Source organism: Panthera onca, chromosome B3 (assembly GCF_046562875.1).
Source record: "Panthera onca isolate mPanOnc1 chromosome B3, mPanOnc1 haplotype 2, whole genome shotgun sequence".
Classification (NCBI taxonomy): Eukaryota; Metazoa; Chordata; class Mammalia; order Carnivora; family Felidae; genus Panthera; species Panthera onca.
Window position 1 is genome coordinate 436,704 of NC_138344.1, and position 25,078 is coordinate 461,781.

General features: G+C 60.1%; 1 protein-coding gene across 1 annotated transcript; it reads left to right on the top strand.

The window, feature by feature from the left end:
* Positions 1-388: 388 nt before the first annotated feature.
* Positions 389-25,050, top strand: ACSBG1 (acyl-CoA synthetase bubblegum family member 1). The gene is made up of 14 exons (XM_060617471.3): positions 389-2,479; positions 3,339-3,445; positions 10,275-10,495; positions 10,874-10,962; positions 11,151-11,271; positions 16,408-16,488; positions 16,572-16,721; positions 16,981-17,157; positions 17,756-17,937; positions 18,705-18,935; positions 19,406-19,623; positions 23,065-23,204; positions 23,717-23,963; positions 24,513-25,050. Exons 1-14 carry the CDS (start codon positions 2,013-2,015, stop codon positions 24,596-24,598), a joined length of 2,517 nt encoding a protein of 838 aa, XP_060473454.2. The 5' UTR covers positions 389-2,012; the 3' UTR covers positions 24,599-25,050.
* The last annotated feature ends 28 nt before the right edge of the window (positions 25,051-25,078 follow it).

Consider the following 25,078-nt stretch of genomic DNA (forward strand, 5'->3'; position numbering starts at 1 on the left):
CGCCTCCTCCACCGGCGCCGGACCCCCCGTCACTGCAGTTAATCACCCTCCCAGTCGTACCGAAGCATTGTCTCCTCCTTACTCCCAGAAAGATCCGTGACGGCCCCGGAAGTAGGAGGAGAGCAGACGTGCACATGCACTTTGCCGGGCTCACATGTGCTCATGACGCCACAGGGTTGGCGCGGAGCGCCGGGGCTCAGAGAGGTGCAGTGCCTTGCCCACAGTCACCCAGCTAGTGAAGCGAGCTGAACCCAGGCAGGCCAGTTCTAACGAACCTCAATGCTATATTGTCCAAGAAGGCGTTTATTGAGCCCCTGTTGTGTACAGGACAGTGACCTGGCTGCTAAACGCTGAAAGGGAAGAAAGACCACAGAAATAGCCAGGCGATGCACCCCCGTCCAGGAGGGGCTCCCATGGGAAAGCCCATGGGCTTGTGTGTCTGCTGACTCCTGCTCTGCACCTCAGTGTGGCCCAGGGCCCAAGGACACACGGCCCACAGAGCTTACCAAGCCATGTGTGGCCTTCAGAGCCTAAACCTGAGTGTTCAAAGGCTGTGAGAGTGAGAGTGTTGCAGATAATCCCTGAGGGCTCCCTGGAGGAGTTGCTGAATGAGGCTCAGTGGGCTCTCCCATCAGCGCCTCTGGCAAGACAGGCAGAGAAGGGAGAGACCACCTGACCAGAGATGGTCGGGAGAGGGAGTGCAGGCTCCCCCAGGCCCCCGCCCAGCCCCCACCGCGCACAGTGTAGGCACGCCACGCGCCCTTCGAGGGCTTCCTTGCTCCCAGAGCCACTGGGCAGGTGCTAAAGACATTTGGTTTCTGTGTAAGAAGAGGGCTAGGTGCTTATGGGGTGTGTGAGGGCAGGAAGAGTGTGGTGTTCCAGAAGGCCGGGAACACTGTGCTAAGCACCTACGTCGGGCCGGGGCGCTAATCACGGTGGCCCCACCTCACTTGAGGGTCCCTGAGTGGATCCCGGTGCCACGCTGTCCAGAGCGCAGGAGTCAGAAGGGCCCAGGTGCGTGTGAGGGGTCAGAGCTGTGGGGACGCTTCGCATGTCACGTGCCCTCCTTTGAGGATGACAGATCCCACTCTGGAAGCTGTGCCTCTGGCTTACAGTCTGGGGACAGCAGGCTGGGTGGTCCGGCTTCACCACGATGCACCCCAGGGTGCCCCAGGTGAGCGGCTGCCCCCACAGGAACGCAGGCGGGGGTGAGCGATGATACAGCAGCGGCGTCCCCAACGCTGATATGGGGGCTGTGGCCACACGGGAGGGCGCAGACCCCAGCGTGACAGGGCGTGGCTCCCTTCCCGGGCGTGTTGAGTGGACAGGACACCAGTTACTAGTTATGGCCCCGAGTGAGCAGGAACGTTATAGGAAGGTCGGGTTCAGTCGGTGGGCGAGGGTGACATCCCCGGAAAGAGATGGGATCTCAAGGGCTCTGGTGAGGGGAAGAGCGTGCTTTCCTCACTTGGAAAATTGGAATTTGGCCTTCTCTTAATTAGGCATCCGGTATCCTTCGGGCACAGGGCTTAGGGGTTGAGTGGGAACCTCCTGCGCGACATGGGCCGTGAGCAAGGTGTCCCTGTCACGGCAGGCAGAGGCAGGGGACCCACTCCACCCTGTCACCGAGGGAAGGACAGAGCAGGATGGGGGAGTGGACGTCAGCACATCTGAGTCACGAGAGACTGGCCAAGGTCCCCAGCAAACAGAAGGCTCTAGTCATGATGAGTATGTTTGTCTCCCGGCTTCCTTAGGCGGCCGTCTTTTCCTGTAGTCTGGGTTTCGCTGTTTTAAATCCAGAACCAGTTTATACAGATTTCATTAGCGGGGGAAATGTCTGTGCCTTTTGATGGCGAGGGTTTCCAGACTTGTCTGTGAGGAGGTGGCTCGGATGGCGAGCGATCACAGCCAGTGGCGGCCCTGGCCCGTCCGAGGGTGAGCTGCCCAGCGGGTGCTGTCAAAGGCCAACCCTCTGGAAGACTCGCTCGTCTCCGGAACGTGGCCGGGACAGCATGGACATTGCACCAAGTTTGTGGCACCCGCGTTGGGGCTCCCGGTGGGGGACCTCATTCGTGTCTGCGCCCAGAGCTCAGGGCTGTTTGTATCAGTATAATGTGGAGGGGCCCCTCTGCGACCCCACCGTAATGGTGGTGACCGATGACCCACAGTCGGCTGGACGAGCTCCAAGCTCAGAACCCTCCACCTGGTGCGGAAGCCCCACCCCAGAAATTGTATCCTTTCACCCCTCCGGTGGCTTCCCTGGGACAGGCCACCTTGCTCACACACAAGAAGGGGACCAACTCAGCCCCCACTCAGCCCCCTTGTCCCTACGCCCCTCCCTTCACAACCTCCTGATGTCTTTCGATTTAAAACCTATCAGGTTCTTAAGCAGACTGCCTCCAGGTGGGCCTGGGTGTGTTCGCAAACTTAGTTTGAACCTGCAGTACCAGCAAGAAGTAAGACCGAGTGTGACAAACAGGTAACTGGCCCGACAGCCTGGGAACTGGGTGGGGGTGGGACTAGCCCCACCCTGACGGGAGCCAGGGTCCCGTCCTCAGGGCTGCCGTGACCAGTTGTGCAGGCTGCAGGCTGCACAACTCCAGTAGGCACTGTTTGCATAGCCGATGACTGTGAAATGTGTCCCTGGAGTTGTGTGGGGTTACATTCCTGCCTGGCTGAGGTGTGCACTGACCTCCGTCTGCTCATCACCCAGGCGGTTGAGGTCTGGCCGGTTGAACCCTGAGGAAGAATGCTGCTGTGGATCAATAGGTTGACCACGAGGCCCTATAACCCCTTGGGCTCTCTGGCTGGAAGGGAGATCATTGTCCAGGGCCACCATGCCTGGGAAGCGAGGAGGATGTGGGCCGGAGCTCTCTAGCCCATGCCTGTCCTCTCCACTGGGGAAGGCATAGGGCACCCGACACGCCCTCCTGGGAGGAGAGGCCCGTGGGAGCCCTGGCACCGTCCTCAGCTCTGCTCTGAGCTTCTAAGCGTGACTGTTTTCAATGCCCGAGGCCTGGTGGGTGTGGGGTGAGGAGGGGGGCCCCCGCTGGAGTCGTGCTCGGAGTCCTGTCCGGACGGGGACACCGAGTCCAGAGAGAGCCACACAACAGAGGAGTGTGCAGCAGCCCTCGGAGCCTGTGGGACAGGCTGGGTGGGCTGAGGGTGGCCCTACAGCTACTGAGGTCCTGTTCCCTGACCCCCACGGGGACGCAGAGCAGCCCGCGAGGCGGAGAGAGGCCGGCGGCACCCCCAAGTGCCGATGTGGGTGCCGGGCCGGCACCGGAGAGCCGGGCCAGGCCCCGAGGGTCTCACGTCGTTTCTCCCCTCCCCTCCAGCTCTCCGAGTGATGGGCAGGCGCTCTCCAAAGAGTCCCTCGGCCATGCTCTCCCACTCTCGTCCCCGTCCCCGGAGAAGGCGAGGGGTGCCCAGCTGGATTGCTCAGGTGAGCGGCCGGGAGGCTGTGGGCTGCGGGCAGAGGCAGAGGCGAGCCGGGGGCCCAGCACACCCTTTCCTCGGGGCCGCGTCGGGGCCGAGCGCGAGGGAAGGCAAGGGGTGGTCGGGAGGGCCGCGGCGGGAGGCGGCGGGGCCTCCCCTGGGGCCGGGCTGCCGGGCCGCTGGGACCCGGTGGAGCCCCTGTCGCCTGCGGCGAGGCCGGTGGGTGGCAGCCAGCAGAGTCCGTGCGGAGGCTTGGAGAGTCATGTGCCCTTTTAAAGACCTTGACCCTCAGATAATTGCACTTTGAGGGAGGCAGAGTTACCATTTACCCCGAAGAGTCATCAAAACGGTAGTAACACAGGGCGTGCTCGTTTTTAATGGCTCATGACAACACTGTGGCAAAGCACAAGCTGAACGAACACGGACACAGCGAGTGCCTGGCACGGAGGGTCGCCGTCTCCTGAGTTCTGCGCTGTCGGTGGGGTGGTCCACTGTTGTCGTTTTGTCCCTGTCCGGTGTCACCTCTGGGGGGCAAAGAGCGGCCCGCGGAGGGGCGGGTCTTCCCGGGCTTGAGTCCCCCGGGCTCCTCAGAGCAGCCCCGGCTCCCAGAGCACCCCAACCCCCGGCCCGGGGCTTTGGTGGAAGCCTTTGTGGCGGGCGTATCTCTGTAGGATGATCTTCAGTCCGGGCCAACCTGGCGTCCTCCCCGTCGTCAGCCGAGGCGTGGGTTTCGGGGAGCAAACGGTAGTGTGTGAGGTGGTGTTTGGGCCCCTGGCGGGTGAGGGCGGAACCAGGCAAGAGGTGGAAGGGGAGGCCCGGGGCCCCCTCCCCCAGATTTCCTCTGGCCTGGCTTTCCTGGGCGGGGGACGGGCCTGGTGGGAGGACAGAGGCAGGGTCAAGGCGGAGGTCGCCATGCCCCTTGGAAGAGACGCAAAGAGGCGTAAGGAGGGCGGGTTCCTTGGGCGCCCCGGGCCGCCTGGCTTCCTGCGGAGCAAATGCCGGTCGCCTCCCGCCGTGGGGCGCCTGCTGCCATCAGACAAGCCGCTCCTCTCCCAGGCCGAGCGTCGCCGGCCAGAGGGGTCTCCTGGCACCGTTTCTGTCAGCGGGCACCGGGAGGAGCCGCCCCACGGGACCCTGCACTGCCCAGGGCACTGCCAGGCAGGCCTCCTGAGCCCCCACGGGCCCGGCGTGCGGCTCGTGCTCGGCCCAGCCTCCCCTGTGCAGCCCCCGTGTCTCTGGGGAGCAGCTGCGGAGACGCGCCCGGCCAGGTGCCAGCCTGCTGCCAGGGGCGGGGTGGGGCGGGGCAGGGGGGTGGCTTCTCTCCAGACTCCCAGGCAACTTGAGGAGCCCGGCTCTCAACTCCCCGGGAAGGGGGCGGGAGCCTGTGCTTCTCTCTGGAAGGTTGGGGAAGGCGCTGGCTGCGTGGGAGACTAAGGGGCGGGGCTTGGAGGCTACCACCACCGGGATTGAGCCCTGAGAAGAGGGCGGACTTCTGTTGGACTTGTCCCCTGGGCCGGGCTTTGTGCTGCTGGCACTCTTCACCACATCTTCAAAACAGCCCTAGGGCAGGCACTTTCGCATTCCCATTTGATGGAGGAAACCATCTCAGAGAGGCCCCATGAGTTTCTCAGAGTCACACAGCTAGTAAGAAGTAGAACTCTCAACTGGCCACGCTGCCTCTTTGGGCCTTGGTGACAGTACGGTCCCCTCCAGGCCCTGCCTCCCCTCCAGCTAACTGCTGGGCTAGCAGCCCCCCTGGGCATCTTCCTTCAGGAGCGAGCGTCCACCTGAGTCTCCTTGAGTTCCCAGAAGCTTGAAGGTCCCCAAGCCCCTGTCCAGGCTAGGCTCTGAGCTGGTGGTGGGGGTGGGGGGCGGGAGCCCCTGAATAGGGCCACAGAGCTGCCAGAATCTGACCCCTACACAAAGGCAGCCTTGTGCCAGGGCCTGGAGACACATTGCTTTCTAGTTCTTTCTAGCTGAGCACAAACCCCCAGCTGGAGCAGGGCAAGGCCAAGACCCCAGGGAAGGGGAGGAGGGCAGGGGAGAGCAGCCGCTGGGGACGGGGCTTCTTCCCCATACCCGTGCTTCCTAGGAACCCCCCACACCCACTGAGGAGCTCTGGTGCTGGGGGTTTCTAGCCCCGTGAAGTCCCTGGTGGGTCAGGGGGTACAAAGGGCACCGCTCAGTCTCTCAGTCTTGCCCTCCCCAGATGCTCAAGGTCATGGCTTCTCTTTGGCTGCAAGGAGACAGATACCACCCTTGACCTGGGGAGCCCACAGCCTGAGGCTGGGGACAGTGGGAGGCAGAAGACAGCTCAGCTGAGCCTGGGGTGGGGGTGGGGTGGGGGTGGGGAGGGGATGGGAGGGAAGGCTTCCCAGAGAACAGAGGACACTCGAGCAGGTAGATCCTCACCTGAGAAGCGGGAACAGTGGGAACCCCAGCCTCCTCAACCACAAAACAGGTTGGGGGCACCCGTGCCCTAGGGCTCCGGGCTGAGCTGCTCCCACCCCGGGCCCAGACCTCTCTTCTCTCCAGCCGATGGAGACCAGCTCAGGGTCCCCTGTGCGTTTCCGGAGCACGTCCACCGCCGTGTCCCCAGAGCCCATGTCGGCCCGCCCCAGCCCCCGCCCTGCAGATCCAGGCTGCAATTCAGATGGGGAGATGGAGGCCCAGGGAGCCCAGGGTTTCTCCGCTTAGTGGCCACAAGTCCACAGCCCCTGGCCCTCGGGCAAGAAGGCTGGCTCCCAGGTGGAACGGGTGTTTCCCCTGAACCACTGAGAAACCTCAGACACCGTGGAGCCAACACTCCATTCTAGTGGGTTCCGTACAAGGGCTAGACAAACCGTTCTGTCCCAGGCCGGCCTTGTCCTTATCTGGAGTCACATCCTTCTCTTTCTCTTATACTTCCCCTAGAGTGCCTGGCATGGGGTGGGCGGTTTCCAAGGGCCCGTGTGGAGTGGGAGTGTGCCGGCTCTAGTCCGTGACTGGCCTCTGTGGCAGGGACACCAGGGTCCAGTCAGAAGGAGCATTCTTGGAGAGAGATCTGTCCCTGGCCGAGAACCACCTTTCTCCTAGGGCCAGCGTACCCCTCCATCTGTACAACAGGCCACTTCCCACAGAAAATATCCCTGGGGCCTCTCCTCTCTGAGTTCTCCTCCCCAGACAACTGAGAGTGATTTCCTCTGCTATTCAGATGCTGTTATTCCAGAGCCCCAAGGAAAATAGCTCCCTGCCTGCCCAGCCACCCCCTGAATAATGGGTGATTGATAAGGTCAGGCCGTGACCTGGGCTGAGGGAGAGAGACAGGAGGAGGAGGGAGAGGACGAGGAGAGGGGAGGAGGAGGGGGGGGAGGAGGGAGGAGGAGGAGGTGGAGGGAGGAGGGGGGAGGAGGATGTGGAAGAGGGAGGAAAAGGAGGTGGAAGGAGAAGGGAGGGGGGTGGAGGACGGGGGTGGAGGAGGGGGAGGAGGAGGGGGAGGAGGAGGGAGAAGGGCAGGCGGGCCCTGGGAAAGCCCACCCGCAGCACTCAGCGGTCATCCTCTGCCTCGTGCTCTGGGCCGTGGGCTGTATTGTTTGCTGGCTGGGTTCTCTGTCACTTGAATGGCTGGTTGCCTTTTGGAGCTGGGTCCAGTCGGGATCTAGGGTGCCTTCCTGGGTGACAGGGACCGTGATTGGGTCCTGGCCGTGCCCTTGGCTGTTACTGTAGCAGTGAGCTTGGTTGGGTCTGGCAGATCTGTGTCCCTGTGAACTTCAAGGTGGGGTGTGGACAGCTCGGTCGGTAGAGCATGTGACTCTCGATCTCAGAGTCGTGAGTTCGGGCCACACGCTGGGGTGGAGAAGAAAAAAATGAAAAGAATAAAGGACTGGCAGGTCACCCTGACTTCGTATGTCTCTGCCATCAGCCTGGGGACCACACGGCTTGTGTCCCTCCCTGCTGCTTGGTTCTGGGCGGCCCACCCCGTGGCAGAGGGTCAGGGGACTCGGCCACCACTTTCTCCTCCCCCAACAGCGTCCCCAAGGGAACGGACTGTGGCCCTCTCAGGCCTACACCCGTTCACTGACCCGCTCTGGGTGCAAGGCAGCCCCCAGGACGGACTGAGGTCTTGTCCCACTTCTGCCCCTACCCTGCTGTGACCTTGGCTACCCCTGCCTCTCCGGGACTCAAGCCTTCTCACTCTGACGTGCTGTGTGGGAATTTGCGACTGGCCCTCTAGCCCCCAGCTAAAGTTCTGTCTGTCGGCATCCCTGATGGGTGGCACACGTGTTCCCACCAGGGGGCGCTTGCAGGGGCGCGGAGTCTAGGGGAGGAAGGGAGAGGTTCCTGAGGCCGAGCGTGGGAGCTTTGTGACGCTCACGCACATGCCTGCACTTGTGACGCGCACTGTCCACCCGATGTCCTCCTGTGGACGCTTCCTGGTCGTTCAACGTCCTTAAACACTTCGTTTTAATGGCCACCGAGAGCCCAGGGCGTGGCCGCACCCTGGTGGGTCCCCAGCCCCTGTTGGACATGGGTGACCACAGCACTGTGGTCTCTGTATCTCTGCTTGGTTCCCACGGGCGCGTCCTGGAAGCATGATTTCTGGCTCAAAGGTGACTCCGTCTTGGAGCCCGTGACGCGTGTCACCCGCTTGCCCCCAGGAAGGTTGCGCCAGCTCACACTCCCACCCTGCACAGCACCCTGGCCGGCAGTGAGTGTCGTCTGGGTGCCTGGGGACATCTCTGCTGCTTCACGCTTTCCACTTTGGGAGAGACCCAGGTCAGCAGGCTGGCGGTGGGTCCGGCGGCTTCAGTCCCAGCAGGTGGTCATGAGGACAGGCAGGGAAGGAAAGAGCCCAGGAGGTGGCCAGGGGCTCCGCTCCCCGCCCGCCGTGGCCTCCGTCACCCTGTAGGTCAGCGCGCCTGCCCCAGACAGCGGCCTCCGTGCGTGGCGCAGTGGCCTCGCGGGCCTGGTTCAGGGCCTGGGCTCTGTGCCCGGTCCTGCGGTCGGGGGACACGGCTGGGGTCCACGGCTCAGGCTTGTGGGCGCGTGCGTCCTTCTGAGTGCTCCGTCCACCTTGCTAAGAACGGGGCTTCTGACTCAAGGTCCAGAGACTTCTGTTTGGACAGAGATCAGGCTGAGCGGTGGGAGCACGTGGAGGTGAGGGGACAGAGGGGAGCGTGAGACACCCCAGGCTCGGAGATGCTCTGTCTTCCTTCTGGGCAGCCGGCACCAGAGGCTGAGGCCCCGAGCCGTGGCAGCTGCACCAGAAGGATCCTGAACAGGGCAGGGCCTCCCAGGCCTGCAGGACGGGAAGCCCCCGCGCGTGGTGGGGAGGGGGCCCAGCAGCGTGGCGGGGGCAGGGGGGCCGAGCGCCGCTCAGGCTGGCTGTGAGGAAGGGGGCGGGCCGAGGTCACAGGGGCCAGGAGCCCTTTGGGGAGGGCCTTCCTAGAGGCCACAGTGTGGACACAACCCTGTGGTCAAGGGGAGTCATGGGAGGCCCTCGAACAGGTCAGATCTGGGTTCAGAAAGGTCACTCCGGGAGCCCCAGAACATGGGAAGAGGCAGTGGCCTAAGGTGACAGCTGTCCAGGATCACGGCTCCTGAGGCTTCTAGGACTTGGGCAGGAGGCAGGACAGTCCTTTCCCAAAGGAGCTGGGGTCAGCATGGGCCTGTGGGTCGGAACCCCAGCTTTGCCAGCAGCCGGAAGCTGTTCCCCGGCCTGCTTCTCTTGGGGTCTGCAGGGACGGAACAGAGGTTGTGACAGAAGACACACACCCCCACCGGGCACGAGGCAGGTGCTCGGGAAGCAGGACCTCTGACCACAGGGGAGTGACTCCGGGGGGTGAGGACTGGGTATGGAGAGGGGCTGGAGGTGGAGCCCCGGGCCCCGCCCCCGCACAGAGACAGAGGGCCCTTCTCTCCTCCGTCCCCTCTGTCCTCCCTCGAGCGGGAGCGCAGGTGCCGTGAGGTGAGGCCGCTGACGGGGAGGGGGGTCCGCGCCGGGTGCAGGAGAGCAGAAGTTAGATGAAGGAGCTCTAAAATGTCCCCCAAAAGTCCAAAAGCTTTTCCCTTCTGATCCAGTGAACACTTCTAGAACTCTCTCCTGCGGGGAGCCTAGAACGAGGGTGAAAGCTGGGAGCCGTCTGAGTGTGTGTGGGGGGCGGGGGTGGCTGAGATGTGCTCCACCAGGGACTTACTGGGGTCACAGAACTGAGGATGGGTGACCTGGTCCACACAGTGTTTTCTAGAAGTGCGAGCCGACATTTACAACTCCCGGACGTCGGGTGAGCCTCGGTATCCATTCCCGCCAGACGGCAGCTCCCAGGCCGAGGGCAGCCTCCCCTTCGGCGGCGCCGTGCCCCCCAGTCCCCACCACCCCTGTTCCTCCCTGACACAGAGGCTGGGGTGAGGTCGGGCACCATCCTGGTCTTTACCAGAAACAAAGAAACAGAAGGAGGCTCAGATCAGCCCCTCGGGGCGCTGCCATTCTTGTTGCTTTGACCTTCTGTCCAGCCGGTCTGTCCCCGGCCCGTTCTCAGGAGGCAGAGGCAGGACCTCGGGATCTGAGGGAGCCCTGCCTTGGGACAAGCTCCAGCTGGCGTGACGGCGGGAGCAGACACAGGGGCCTCCGTGTCTCCAAGGCCTCCGCCTCCTTGCTGCATCCCTAAGCCTTGTCCGTGCTTCGGGGCCATCAGACCTCCTCCTCCGGGCAGCCTCCCGCCCACCCCAATCCCTCGCCTGTCTGCCAGCAGCCAAAGCACTTTCGGGACCAAAGTCCCGGCCCGAGGAAGGCCCAGGGGCCCCGGGAGGGGGTGACCCTAGGCCGGCGTGATCCCAGCCGCGGTCTCCCCCTGCAGAGGAGCCGCTGTGGACCACCCGGGCCGACGGACGCGTCCACCTGCGTGTCCACCCCACCTGCCCACAGCCGCCCTACACCGTGCACCAGATGTTCCACGAGGCCCTGGACAAGTACAGGGACCTCAGCGCCCTGGGCTTCAAGCGCCAGGGCGTGTGGGAGCACATCTCTTACTCCCAGTACTACCTGCTGGCCCGGAGAACCGCCAAGGGCTTCTTGAAGGTGAGGGCCCCTCCCCAGACCTGCCCTCCAGCTCTGGGCCCTCGGAGGCCTGCTCCCCGACCCCGCCTGACAAGCCTTTAGAAATGACAACTGTGGAGCCTCCAACACTTTTTGGGTGGGTGCGGTGGGCCGGGCCCCGTTCTGAGGGTTTTACCTTTACTGAGCCCTCATCACCCGCCGGGCACTCAGCACTTACTTTTCATCTGTGCTCGCGTTCGGATGAGCGGGGCCGCCTGGTGTGCTGGGCGGGAGGGGCCCGGGGTGCCCTCTGACTGGGTGCCTGGGAGGCTGGTCCCTGCGCTCTGGAAGGGGCCCCGCTGGGCGTGAGAGGCCCCCTTCTGAGCCGGCTGACCGGGCCTGTCTGCCTTGGTCCTGGAGCTCGGCCTGGAGCAGGCCCACAGCGTGGCCATCCTTGGCTTCAACTCCCCGGAGTGGTTCTTCTCGGCGGTGGGCACGGTGTTTGCAGGGTGAGTGGCTGTGGGTGGGGCAGGGTCTCTGGTGGGTCGGGGGTGGGCCGAAAGTGGAAGGAGGGTTGTTTCCTCTTTCCCCAACTTCCCCTTCCTCCCGGGGGCCTCCTCTGCCTGTCTGGGCCCTCCAGGGCAGGGGCTGGGCCTCTGCACTGGCTCAGACAGGACCCCTCCTGGGTCTCCCGCAGGGGCATCGTCACCGGCATCTATACCACCAGCTCCCCGGAGGCCTGTCAGTACATCGCCCACGACTCCCGCGCCAACATCATCGTGGTCGACACACAGAAGCAGCTGGAAAAGATCTTGAAGGTCTGGGGGAGTGCGGAACTGGGCTTGGGGGCCCCGGGCCGGGTGTCCTCGTAGACCTCCAGCTTACAAAGGGCTTTTCCATCCCTCCCTCCCGGACCCCTCCCCCTCATCCTCCACAGCAACCCCACGTCACACACATACACGTACAACAAGACAAGGCAACGGGTGCCCACCCACTCGCCTGGTCGGGCCGCTGAGGCCCAGAGTTAGGAAATGTCCACCCCAGGTAAAATTTGCATCATGCAAGCTTCCGAGCAGACCAGGCTGCAAGAGTGTGGCCGGCCCTCGTGTGCTGGTCCCACATGTCGTGTTCCGTCGTGCGGTGTGCCAGTCTGCCTCTTCCGCTGAAGTTTTTGAAGCAAATCTCTGACGTGAACTCATGTCCCCCCTGAGTATTTCAATAGGCATGCATTCTCCACGAGCACACGAAATGTCTCTCACACGATCCCGGTGGTCTCATCAGCCACCCACCGCAGGGCCGTTTTGACATAGGTGCCTTTGAATCAGGACACGAACCGGCCACAGGCCGTGTGTGGCCATGTCTCTGTCTTTAATTCAGAACAAAGCCCAGGCTGGCCGGCCGGCCGGCAGCGTCCTTACCTGGGAACCTGCTTGAAATGCAAACCCCGAGGCCCCACCCCAGACCTGCTGCGTCTGACACCGGGGGCGTGGGGCCCCGCACGCTGTCCTGAACAGACCTGCCAGGCGGGGGGGTGGGGTGGGGGGGCGCGGCACGGGACCACACGTGGGGGCTGTTGCCGTCAGCCCGCGGCAGAAGCCGGGTCAACGGTCCCGGGCAGTGTCCCGAGATCCGGATTGATCTGCTCTCCTCCTCTCCCTCAACTTCTGGGGGTGGGGGCGGGCACCGCTCCTCCACCGTGACGGTCCCCACCAGCCTTTCTCCACTGACGGTCACCACTGAGTGGAGGCAGAATGTCGGTTTTCTAATTCACCGGCTGGGACTTTTCTCCAGAGAGAGAACTGTGTCTCACTGCCTGGGGCACTTTGCCACCGGAAGCCCCTGTTTGTACACACGTGTGGTGGGCAGGATGACGCGGTGTCTCGGCGACTGCTCTCTGTGCACGTCTGAAAGGACACGCGTCGGCGACGTTAACGTCGGCATGGCTGATGGCTTCATCGTGTGTGTCCTTGTTGATTTTCTCTGTTCCACCGAAGACCAGGGCCGAGAGCTGAACCCCCAGTTGTGATTGTGGATTTGTCCATTTCTGCTGTCAGTTCCATCAGTTTTGGCTTCGGGGACTTTGCAGTTCTGTTATATATATACCTGCATGGAGTTGTGTGTCCCCTCAATTCAGTAACCGCTTTGTCGCTAAGAAACATCCCTAAAGAGAAACATTCTTGTCCCAGAGCTACTCTGTCTTACGCTGCGAGAGTCACCGCAGAATTCTTGTGATTAGTGTTTGCACGGCGTGTATTTCTGCTTTATTTTGCCTGGAACCTATCGGGTCCTTAGGTTTAGAGCCAAGTCCCCCTGTAGACTGCACAGACTTGGGTCCTGCCTTTCTGTCCCACCGGACAAACTAAATCGACCAGTTTGCTGCTCCTACGTGTCCTGTGCTTTGTCCCTTTTCTCCCCTTCCCGGAGTTCTTTTGGATTGAGTTTTTTATTTTTACTTTATCTTGTTTTTTGGTATTCCGTTTTCTCTCCAGTGGCTAATTAGCTCCCCCTCTTTGCTATTACGCTAGGGTTTGCCTTTGCCTTTTTAACTACGCACAGTCCACTTTATTACACGATCTATACTGCCATCTAGTGTCAGGCCGTACTACTTACCATCACACGACTACATTGCTTCACATGTAAAGCAGGAATCTTGCAACAACATACTTCCTCCTCCCCCCTGTCCTTGGCGCTGTTTGCAACGTACGTCTATAAGGTTATAAACCCTACAGTACACTGTTTTGAACACAATTAAAATTTTATTAATTGTTTATTTTATTTATTTTTTTTAAATTTTTTTTTTTTTCAACGTTTTTTATTTATTTTTGGGACAGAGAGAGACAGAGCATGAACGGGGGAGGGGCAGAGAGAGAGGGAGACACAGAATCGGAAACGGGCTCCAGGCTCCGAGCCATCAGCCCAGAGCCTGACGTGGGGCTCGAACTCACGGACCGCGAGATCGTGACCTGGCTGAAGTCGGACGCTTAACCGACTGCGCCACCCAGGCGCCCCTTTAATTGTTTATTTTTGAGAGACAGAGACAGAGTGCAAGCAGGGGAGAGGCAGAGAGAGGGAGACACAGAATCTGAAGCAGGAAGCAGGCTCCAGGCTCCGAGCTGTCAGCACAGAGCCCGACGCAGGGCTCAAACCCACGAGCTGTGAGATCATGACCTGAGCCGAAGTCGGATGCTTAACCGACTGAGCCAGCCAGGTGCCCCACAGACATTTTGAAAGAAGGAAAAATGTCTTTCATATTTACCCACGTTTGCCACCGACAGTCCTCATTCCTTTACGTGGATACATGTTTGCATCTGGCGTCATCTCCTGCCTTAGGAGTTTTCTTCTGGGCACCTGGGTGGCTCAGACAGTGAGCATCTGACTCTTGATCTCAGCTCAGGTCATGATCTCAGGGTCGTGAGTTCAGGCCCTGTTCTGGGCTCTATGCTGGGCATGAAGCGTACTTAAAAAAATTTTTTTTTCCTTGTAACACAGATCTGATGGTAACACATTCTCTCAGTCTCTCTTTGTCTGCAAACATGTTTATTTCCATTTTTTCAAAAGATATTTTCATGTAGTTTAAAATTCTGTGATGACAGGGTTTCTTTTATTCTTTTAGCCTTTTAAAGAGTCCATTCCAATGTTTTTAACTTTACATAGTTTCTGATGAGAAGTCTATTATTTCATATCTTTGTTCCTCTCCGTATATTTGGGTATCTTGATTCTTTGGCTGCTTCTATTTATTGATGTTTTTTGGCTTCTTGTTTTTATTTTAATTGCAGCACAGCTAACATTCAGTGTTATAGTAGTTTCAGGTGTACAGATAATGACTCTGCGCTTCCCTACATCACCCGGTGCTCATCGGGACAAGTGTCCTCCTTCCCCGTCCCGTTTCCCTGTCCCCCACCCCTGCCCCTTCAGTAACTGTCAGTGAGCTCTCTGTAGTTGAGAGTCTGTTCATTGGTTTGCTCCTCTCTTATTTCCCTTTGCTTGTTTGGTTTCTTAAATTCCACGTATGAGTGAAATCATACGGTATTTGTCTTTCTTGATTTATTTTACTTAGAATAACACTGTCTAGCTCCATCCATGTTGTTGCAAATGGCAAGATTTCATTCTTTGTTTTAAAAATATTTTTATTTATTTTTGAGAGAGAGACAGAGCATGAGCAGGGGAGGGGCAGAGAAAGAGGGAGACACAGAATCCAAAGCAGGCTCCAGGCTCCGAGCTGTCAGCACAGAGCCGGACGCTGGGCTCAAACTCACAGACTGTGAGATCATGACCTGAGCTGAAGTCGGACGCTTAACCGACTGAGCCACCCAGGTGCCCCGATTCTTTTTTTTTTTTTTTAAGTTTATTTATTTATTTTGAGAGCAAGAGAGAGAGTGTGTGTGAGCAGGGAAGGGGCGGAAAGAGAGGGAATCCCAAGCAGATTTTGCACTGTCAGCGCAGAGCCTGACTCAGGGCTTGAACTCACTAACCATGAGATCATGACCTAAGCTGAGATCAAGAGTTTGATGCTTAAATGACTGAGCCACCAGGTGCCCCACGATTTCATTCTTTTTGATCACCGAGTAATACTCCCATATATATATATATATATATATATATATATATATATATACACCACATTTTCTTTATCCATTCATCCATCGATGGACACTTGGGCTCTTTCCATACTTTGGCTATTGTCGATAGTGCTGCTATAAACACGGGGGTGCGTGTGTCCCTTCGAAACAGCACACCTGTATCCCGTGGATAAATGCCTAGTCGTGCAATTGCTGGGTCGTAGGGTACTTCTATTTTTAGTTTTTTGAGGAACCTCCACACTGTTTTCCAGAGCGGCTGCACCAACTTGCATTCCCACCAACAGTGCACGAGGGTTCCTCTTTCTTCTCTGGCTGCTTTTAAGATTTTTTCTTCATCGCTGGTGATCAGCGTTTGATTACGTTGTATTTTGGTGTGGTTTTCCTTTGTTTATCCTGCTTGGGGTTCGTTGTGAGTCTTGAACTGGTGGGTTTATAATAAAATGTGGAAACTTCTCAGGCTGCTTTTCAATTTTCAGAAAAAAATTTCCTGGGACTCCAATTACATGTATGTCAGGGGTCTTGATATTCTCCCATAGGTCGTGTTTTTCCAGGATTCTTTTTTCTCTCTGAACTTTACTTTGAGACTCGTGTTTGGCCCTTCTGGGCCGGTTTATATGGTCTTCACCCTCAGGCTAGGTGAGCTCCAGCACTCAGATCTGACCTTTCCAGGTCTCCGCTCCGCACGGCAGGGGTCCTGTGTCCTGCTGACAGACACGTGGATGGTTCTGGCCCCTGTGGCCTCCCGTGGTCCTCCAGCTCCCTGGTGGTTCACTCTCTGCCGGCACACTGGCTCAGCCAAGGACTCGGGAGGACAGGGCCCCTGACTACAGATTTCTAGAACTCTCTCTCTTCATAGTATCTCCTCGCTGGTGTCCAGTCCCATCACCTTCCTGAACTCTGGGCTCTGTTAACCTCCACTCAGCAAGATGACCAAGTTCTGTTCTCCCTCTGTCCCTCTCTCTGTCCTCCCATCCCCTCTGTCCCCCACTTTGTACCCCCCGTCTGTCCCCCAGGCTGTCCCCTCCCTCTCTGTCCCCTCTGTCCCTCCTCATCCCTCTCTCTGTTCCTGCCCCAGTCTGTCCCCTCCCCTCTGTCCCCTCATCTCTGTCCCCTTTGTTCCTTCCCTATCCCTCTCTGTTGTGGGATGAGCCATACTTGGTTCAGCCAGCCCCTGGGGTGCTTGGTTCCCTCCTGAGGGGACGGCTATGCACAAAGGGTGGCCAGCGTTCCAGTGGGTCACAGGTCAGAGCCAGGGGACCCAGCGACCACAGTGCCTGCCAGGCAGACCGCAGAGACCACAGTGCCTGGAGACGGGGCTCTTGTCAGCGGGTAACTTTCTTTAACGAGACCCCATTATGTTTCCCGTCCACACAGATCTGGAAAAACCTGCCACATCTGAAGGCCGTAGTGACATACAGAGAGGCCCCTGCAAGGAAGATGGCCCGCGTGTACACGGTATGGGTGGAGGGCCTGGGGACAGGGGGCACCCGGCCAGCGGCCCAGCTGACCGAGTGCCCGCTCTCCCCGCCTGGCTGCAGATGCACGAAGTCATGGGGCTGGGGGACGAGCTGCCGGAGGAGACCCTGGACGCCATCATCAGCGCCCAGCAGCCCAACCAGTGCTGTGTGCTGATCTATACCTCGGGCACCACCGGGAGCCCCAAGGGCGTGATGCTGAGTCAGGACAACGTAGGACGGGGCCCAGATGGGTGGGCGCGGCTGCTGGTGGACGTTGCCCTGGCCCCTCAGCTCAGGGGCCCAGGAGACATAGGACAGCCCGTGGGTCTGCGGCCCGCCCGCGCCGAGCCCAGCAAAGGCGAGGAGGGGGGCAGGGGAGGCCTGTCCTGGGAGCTCCCCGCAGAGATGTCCCCGAAGTAGCCGAAGCCCCGGGGTGAGTCTTCCAGGGCCTGCTTGTGGACCCTGCCGGGGCCGTCTGCCCGTCCTCCAGGTCACGTGGACAGCGCGGCACTGCAGCCAGGCCGGCGGCATCCAGGCGGCGGAAGTCCAGCAGGAGGTGGTGGTCAGCTACCTGCCCCTCAGCCACATCGCCGCGCAATTCTACGACTTGTGGACGGGCATCCAGTGGGGGGCGCACATCTGCTTCGCCGAGCCTGACGCCCTGCAGGTCAGTCTGCTCGGCCAGTGCACTGTACCCCCCGCCCCCCCCCCCGCCCCGAGCGCACGTGCTTGTGAGCATCTGTCACATTTCTTTCGGTGGCCATCAGCATGGCCCGCGCGGCCAACAAGAAGGGACTGACTGCCGAGGTTACACAGAGGAGAGGGCCAGAGTGGATGGGCGGGTCCACACGCCATTGAGGACAGGCCACAGCCCTGCTTCTCAGTCCCATAAACTACACCCATGCGGTGAAAACTCCCGTTAACCATGAGGAGCTGCCCCCCGGCCCCCCGCAGCTCACTGGCCCTGAGTGGTGTCCCTTGTCGGCTCCTAAACTGGTCCATTGCTTCGGGGGGTTCAACGGTCACGTCTGGGGGATAAGGCCGCCCCCAGGGCTGGGAGGGACCCAGGAGCTTCGAGGCCTCTGGCCACGTGACCAGGAGGGTTGGCAGCATGAGCGCACAAGGCGGGTCGTGTGCAGACGTACGTGTCCACATGTGGGCGCCCGTGTGGGGCCTGTGTGCAGGACGCCTCGGAGGTGTGCACGCGGACTCGGGTGTGGGGGCTTCTGGCACTGACCGCAGGCCCCCCCTCTGGCGGCGGACAGGGGAGCCTGGCGAACACGCTGCGGGAGGTGGAGCCCACGTCCCACCTGGGGGTGCCTCGGGTGTGGGAGAAGATAATGGAACGCATCCAGGAGGTGGGGGCTGGGTCCGGCTTCATCCGGCGCAAGATGCTGCTGTGGGCCATGTCGGTGGCCCTGGAGCAGAACGTGACGTGCCCCAGCAGGTACCATGCGGGCCGGGACGAGGGGACAGGAGGCCGGGTGGGGGCAGGGCGGGGCCATGCGACCGTGGATGGGACAGGCTGGGCTCATCCCGGGGACCCCTGTGCGGAGGCCCTGGCAGGTGCTGGGCGTGAGACCTCCGTCACCGCATCTCTGTGCTCTGAGTGGGGGGCCCAACTTGTTCCGTCTGGGGTGGCATTCGCCTCCCTGGAGCGGCTCCTGGGTCTCCAGAGGGGTTTCCTGACTTCAGTAGGTGTCTGCGGAAGAGGTCATGCTGACGTGGGCTTTTCCAGCCTCCAGGTGACCACTTGGAGGTCACCCCACTGCCTCTGACCACTTATCACATTCCCACAGGTGCTGTGGGAGGGTCAGTGGCATAAACCTGGCCTGTGCCGATTTAGAAACAGTTTCCATTACTAGTGAGTCTGCGAAACGGTATCGCGTCTCATGAGACATGTACATGTGTGCAAATACGGCTTCATTTGCACAGACACTGAGCGTGAAGACGCATGAACGACTCATTCGTGGGCTTCAGATGGGGTCAGACGTGTTTGTGCTTGTGTGTCCACGCACACGTGCTTCGAGTCTCTGCGCGTACGTGCGTGTGCGCCTGGACACAGCTGAACCCGTCTGACCTCCGGGCTCAGGACGTATCACACCTGTGTGTGCGTGCACGTTCACAGGTGGCCAGGCCGCCGTGCGCCCACCAAATACCTTTTTCATGTGAGCGTGTGGTTCTTCCTGTGGACCGTTCTCCTTCCCCCACCAGTGACCTGAAGTCCTTCAAGGCCAGGCTGGCAGATTACCTGGTGCTGGCCAAGGTCCGCCAGGCGCTGGGCTTTGCCAGGTGTCGAAAGAACTTCTACGGAGCAGCCCCCTTGACCACAGAGACAGAGCAGTTCTTCCTGGGCCTCAACATCCACTTGTATGGCGGCTACGGCCTCAGCGAGACCTCAGGGCCCCACTTCATTTCCAGCCTCTCCAACCACCGCCCCGGCAGGTACACGCGTGCCCGTGTGCCCGTGCTGATACCCCGGGGGACCTTGGACAGGTTCTGACGGAGGGACTTCCCTCCCTCCAGTAGGGTGGGATGTGTGGGAGGGGGTCCCCCCGAGGCTGATGGCCCGGGCTCCACTGGGCGGGGGGTTGGGGGACGGGGCCAGCCCCCCGGTAGGGGGTGAATGGAGGGTCACCTGCTGTGCCTCGAGACCTCCCCTCCCTGCCGGCCCATCACAGGGCTTGAAGTTGTGCATTGGGACTCCATTCGTTCGTTCGTTCGCTCATTCGTTCATTCGCCTTAAAGCTTCTTATTGGCGCCCCCTCAGCTCTAAGTCCCCTGTTGCAATACACAAATCCTGGGAGGGGACGCCTTCTGGCCGTCGGCCAAGAATGAGGAGCTGGGGAACCCGGGGGCTCCCAGGTGAGGCCTGACCCTGCCCTGAGGCGCCGTCTCCCTCTGACCGCCCCCAGCTCCGGCAAGGCGGTGCCAGGCTGCCTGGTGAAGCTGGTGAACAAGGACGCGGAGGGCGTCGGGGAGATCTGTCTGTGGGGCCGCACCATCTTCATGGGCTACCTAAACATGGAGGACAAAACGAGCGAGGCCATCGACGCCGAAGGCTGGCTGCACACAGGCGACACCGGGCGGCTGGATGAGGACGGCTTCCTCTTCATCACTGGACGCCTCAAAGGTGAGCTCTGCTGGCCGGCCTCGTGGCTGCAGGCGTGGGGTGGGGGGGGGGGTGTACTGCCTGTACTGTTTGTACCCCGAGTACGGAGCGCATGTTAAGTTCCTGCACTTGGACTGACATCGTTTTATTTACCCCGACTTCCCAATGACGACACCCAGAGAGGTTAAGGAACTTGCCCAAGGTCACCCAGCTAGTAAGTGGTGGAGCTGGGTTTCAGACTTCTTAAAGAAACAAGGCAAGTCTTTCCAGAAGATTCTGGGGTGTAAATATCACGTATTTTTACACACAAACACGGGGATGATATCGAGAACACAGATTGGATATAAAATTTAAAATAAAACACGAGACCTCAAATTTCCCATGACGAACGGGGCCCTCCCAAGGAGGAGAGCTGGGGACTTCCGCGGAAAAGGTGCTTTGCCCACTTGGCCCGAGGGGATGTAATGCCCAAACACATCCCTGCAGGAACCCCCACCCGTTTCCTGGGGAAACCGGCTCCATGAGTGGATCTCTCCAAGGCAGGGGTGCCATCGGGCCGGGCTCTGCTGGCCGTAGAGGGCGGGCTCTCGGCCGAGTCTGGGCGCCCAGGCTGCGAGCTCCCTGCTGCAGGGGTGGACTGACAGCGCCCTCTAGGGCTGAGCTCGGTGATGGCGGGGGAAGGGTGCAGTGCGTTTGGAGGTCAGCGCCCAGCATCACCGCCGAGAAGCCCGCCTGTCCCACGGCGTCGCCGTCGGGGGCTGGTCTGCCCGCCTGGACTCGCACCAGCTCCCCGAGTATCTTTGTGACACGGCCAGACGTCCACGTGAGGCCGTGGCCTTCCTCTGTGAGACGGTGCTGGCTACCAACAGGCCTGCTGCCTCCAAAAGCCCTCCAAGATTTCGAGTTTGGTTCCATCGGATCTACTGACTGATGTGGTGAGAACGTATCTCTTCGCCACACTGAGTTCCGATCCATAAACGTGGTACCAGTCGCTCAACACTGGACAAATACGTTTGAAAACATGAATGAGATCATTTTGTGGGAAAATGTAACTACTTGCAGAAAAGATAGTAAATTTAAACAGACCGGTTCCCATGGAAACAATAGTGACTGGCCCCTCCCCGCCCCCCTGCCACACACATACACAAAAGACAAAACACGGAGACCAGCAGGTGTCCTAAGGAATCCCAATGACAATTCAACTGTTTTTTGGGCACAGAAAAGAAGGAAAAATTCCAAATTTTTGGTGAGGTGAGTATAACATTGATACCAAAATCTTGAAAAGGTTGTATTTAAAAAGAAAACTGTGGACCAATGACTTTCATGAGCATATATGCTAAAATCCTGCATAAAATAGTCGCAAACAATGTCTGCCAGCACATTAAAAAAATAACCCATCATAACTAAGTTATGGAAATGCAGGGATATGTATTAAGAGAACTTTAAAAGTTTTATCATCTGCACATATGTTGAAAAGGTATTTCACAAGAATCGTTAACGTCCTCATTCGTGGAAAAAAGCACGGGATAAAACCAGAAATGGATGACCACTTGCTTAGCATAACGAAGCCAGAAGCCAGGAGCAGGACCGGATGCCCATTATCCACGTCCCGCAGTGTTCGTGGTGCCGGCCACGGCCGCGGGACGGAGAGCCAGCTCCCTAAGGAGGGTGACAGCACCGCGCACACGGAAAGCCAAGACCGCCACCGGGAACCATGGCTTCCGTTTGCACGGCGATTTAGAAGGACTGCGGAAGAAACTAGTCCATCTACGATCACAACAGACAGGATAAAACATTTACGCGCAAAGAACGGAGCCCCTGTGACTACTGGAGAAAAACAGAAAAACAGAAATTCTGTGTCGTGTCAGAAGGCGGGAGGTCTGTGGCTCCAAACATGGGAGCCGTGAAAAGGGACTAACAAACTTTTACTACATTACACACAGAACAAACCAGTGGTCAAACCACCACGAGCAAAGGCGGGCGACGAAGCTGGGAAAGTGTCCGCAGCCCCTGTGGTGTCATTCGGGGTCACACGGTCCAGTTTAAACAAGGACCCCGTCTATCCCTCGGCATCCTTAAATTTTTTTTTTAATGTTTACTTATTTTTGAGAGAGAGAAAGAGACAGCACGAGTGGGGGAGGGGCAGAGAGAGAGGGAGACACACAATCTGAAGCGGGTTCCAGGCTCTGAGCCGTCAGCACAGAGCCCGTCGCTGGGCTCGAACCCATGAACCATGAGATCGTGACCGAAGTCAGGACGCTTAACCGACTGAGCCCCCCAGGTGCCCCCCGCCCTCGGTGTGCTTACACTGAGGTCTGTCGGCAACGTTCACAGCGTGCAGGTATTTGCACGCCTCTCCTTAGATTTGCCCTGAGTATTCTATCTTGGGTGCTGTCGTAAATAGCATCACATAAAATCTGCGTTCTGCTTGCCTGCCGAGGGCACACAGGCTGCTTCCGCGCCCTCCTGGGGTGGCGGGGCCTCGACGAATCATGTGACTCTGCTGGCTTGTGTGTTCCTTCCAAACCTTCAGGGACACAGCCGGATCGTCTTCAAATAAGGACAGTTTCGTTCCGTCGTTCCATTCCTGTATCTGTCTTGCCTCTGCGCCGGCAGGACAACTGGAGCCGCGTGCGGTGAATGGACGCGGGGACAGCAATCGTCCTGTGTTGTTCCTGATCTCGGGAGGGACACTTACAACATTTTATCCTGGATGTGTTTCGCATGGCGTCTTGGGGGGTGTTTGTCTCCATGCCGTTTGCTGAGGGTTTCTAGCGGGTACTGACGGTGTAAGACACAGGTGGGGGTGAGCGGGTGGTCAGGGAAAGCGCAGGAAGGCAGGGGTGGTGAGGGACGCCCACTCTCGCTGCCCTGGACACGCCCGGGCTGACGGCTTCCTCCCTGGCCGTCCTCTGTGCCACGGCCCGGTGAGCTCGCTGCAGCCAGGGCTGTCTCCTTCTTCTCTGCCCGACGTCAACACGGGGCCTGCACACCGTGTGACTGATTCCTCTGTCCAACTAGAACAGGGGGCGCAATCCAGCTAGAGCAGTCCAGGTGTATTCAGTAAACGTCCGCTTACTCCCACCTGGCCTGGCGGGAAGAGACCAGAGCACTGAGTGCCAGCACCTGCTCGCGCACGGCCCTCCGCAGGACGAGGGGCGGACGCTGCGAGAGCAGCTTAGACACGGGAGGGCCAGCGTGGACGAGGCGGGGGGCCTCCTGAGCTGAGCGGCCCTTGAGAGCAGGCGGTGCGCTCTGGACTGCTGGGGACGGGAGGGCGTTTGGGAAGGGGGTAGGCGAGTGAGAGGTGCCTCCGAGGGTGTGCGCCGCCCCCCCCCCCGCCGGCTGCACCTCCCCAAGTGGCCGGTGTGGCTTCCAGGGGCCGTGGCCCAGGCTTGGGTCCTGGTTCCGCGGGGGTGCTGGACTAAAGCCCGTGCCCGGGGCCTGGCCCTGCCTCCCCAGAGATAATCATCACAGCCGGAGGGGAGAACGTGCCCCCTGTGCCCATCGAGGATGCCGTGAAGATGGAGCTGCCCATCATCAGCAACGCCATGCTCGTCGGCGACCAGAGGAAGTTCCTGTCCATGCTGCTCACCTTGAAGGTGCGTCTGGGCGTCTGGCTCGGGAGGGGCGGCCGGACTGGGGGTCCGGCCCCAGCAGAAGGCAGGCCCGGCTGGGACGCGCGTGGGGTCTCGTGACTATATCCTGGGACGACCTGTTGGCTACCTGCACAAGGGGTGGTGTAGCTTGTGGGAACACACTCTGCCCTGCGCACCGCCCCCAACCCCCACAACTGACAGTGTACTGCTGTGACCGTCCCTCTGTCCCAGCGCTGCCCCGCTCACATGCTCAGAGCCCAGGGTGCCGGACGTACGGGAGAGGGTCCCTGCTTTAGACCATGGTGTGCTGGCCAAGGGCCGTCCGGTGTCATCCCGCCACAGGCTCCACGCACCATGGGCCCCACACAGCCGGGGTGGCATCCTACCCACCGTTGAGCCATCTTTCGGGAACAGCTCACAGCGAGCCACATCCTTGGCCCCAGCAAACCCTCCTCAAGAGGGGCTCGCGTCTCATGGGGTGAGGCCCGCGCCGGCTCTGACCTCTGGCTTTTCAGTGCACGCTGGACCCAGACGCCTGTCACCCAACGGACCACCTGACCGAGCAAGCCGTGCAGTTCTGCCGGCAGGTGGGGAGCAGCGCCACCACCGTGTCTGAGATCGTGGGCAGGAGGGACGAGGCCGTGTACCGGGCCATTGAAGAAGGGATTCAGAGAGTCAACAGGAAGGCAGCCGCCCAACCCTACCACATCCAGAAGTGGGCCATTCTCCAGAAGGACTTCTCCGTGGCAGGGGGAGAGCTGGGTAGGGGTTCCCTCATTTGTCCCCACTACTCCGGGGGCCGTGCAGGAGGACACAGCTGGCCAGGGGTGTGGGCTGGCAGGGTGAGCCTGGCGAACCCACAGATCGGTTCCAACACGACCCTTAACTCTGCTTCGACCGTGGGACCGTTTCCCCTGAAATCACAATGGGACCCCCGGACTGACACCGAGGCCCTACTGGTGCCTGGGCTGGGGCCAGCTGGCTCCCGGGGGGGGGGGGCGAGACCACCGGCATCTCCTGTGAAGTCGGGGGTGGAGCCCCCCTGCGGCACAGCCCACAGACCAGAGCAGGCCTCTGGTGCCGCCTCAGCTGGACGCGGGGGCCGCTCTCCACTGTAGCACGCTGGCGTGTCCGCCCCGGGGCGGGTGGGAGCGGCTTCCCCCGGGAAGCGCCCTCTGAGCCATCAAGGCCGAGGCGGGGTGTAAGCACTCGGTACCGCTGAGCTGCCGTCAGAGGCGCGGATCCCCACGACACATCTTCCCAGATTTCTCCGAGCCCGGGCCTCACCCCTCCTTCCACTTGCTCTCTCAGGTCCCACGTTGAAACTGAGACGGTTCATAGTCCTGGACAAGTACAAAGACGTCATCGATTCCTTTTACCAGGAGCAGAAAAAGTGACAGGGGGACATCCTCCCAGTCTCTGCCGAAGACGGCAGGCCTCCCGGGGACATCCTGAGCTCCAGGTCCCCTTGGGTCTGGGAGGTCTCCAGGTCAGGGTGAGGCAGTGACGCTTTGCCGACGGCAGCTGACAATTCCAGGAAGCTTCGCGCGTGGGTACTTTTCGTTTTCAGCATTGCCTTTTGTTCAGGTGACACGTGAGCTCGGCTCTCCCTCCAGAGCTGACGGGAGGGCGGGGGATGGGTCCCGGCCCGAGCGCCAGGAGGATTCAAGGGCTGCGGCAGCCGGGCCGGGGCGCAGGCCGTGCGCAGGGGGAGGGCGGCCCAGGTGCTCAGGCACCAGGCCGTCCCGTGACTCGCACCTGCCGACTGATCTGACGCTTGATAAAACCGCGGCTGCCTACGTGATTGTACGGAGAGCGAAATTTGAATATTAAACTACTCGACAGAATTGCCGGCGAGCCCCTGACTCTTCTTGTCA

Bases quoted from the DNA above. Each gene is read 5' to 3' on its own strand.
- ACSBG1 (XM_060617471.3), top strand. From the start codon at position 2,013: ATGGACATTGCACCAAGTTTGTGGCACCCGCGTTGGGGCTCCCGGTGG. The intron at 2,480-3,338 runs GTAACTGGCCCG...CCTCCCCTCCAG, and splicing joins AGACCGAGTGTGACAAACAG to CTCTCCGAGTGATGGGCAGG. The intron at 17,158-17,755 runs GTCAGTCTGCTC...GGCGGCGGACAG, and splicing joins CCGAGCCTGACGCCCTGCAG to GGGAGCCTGGCGAACACGCT.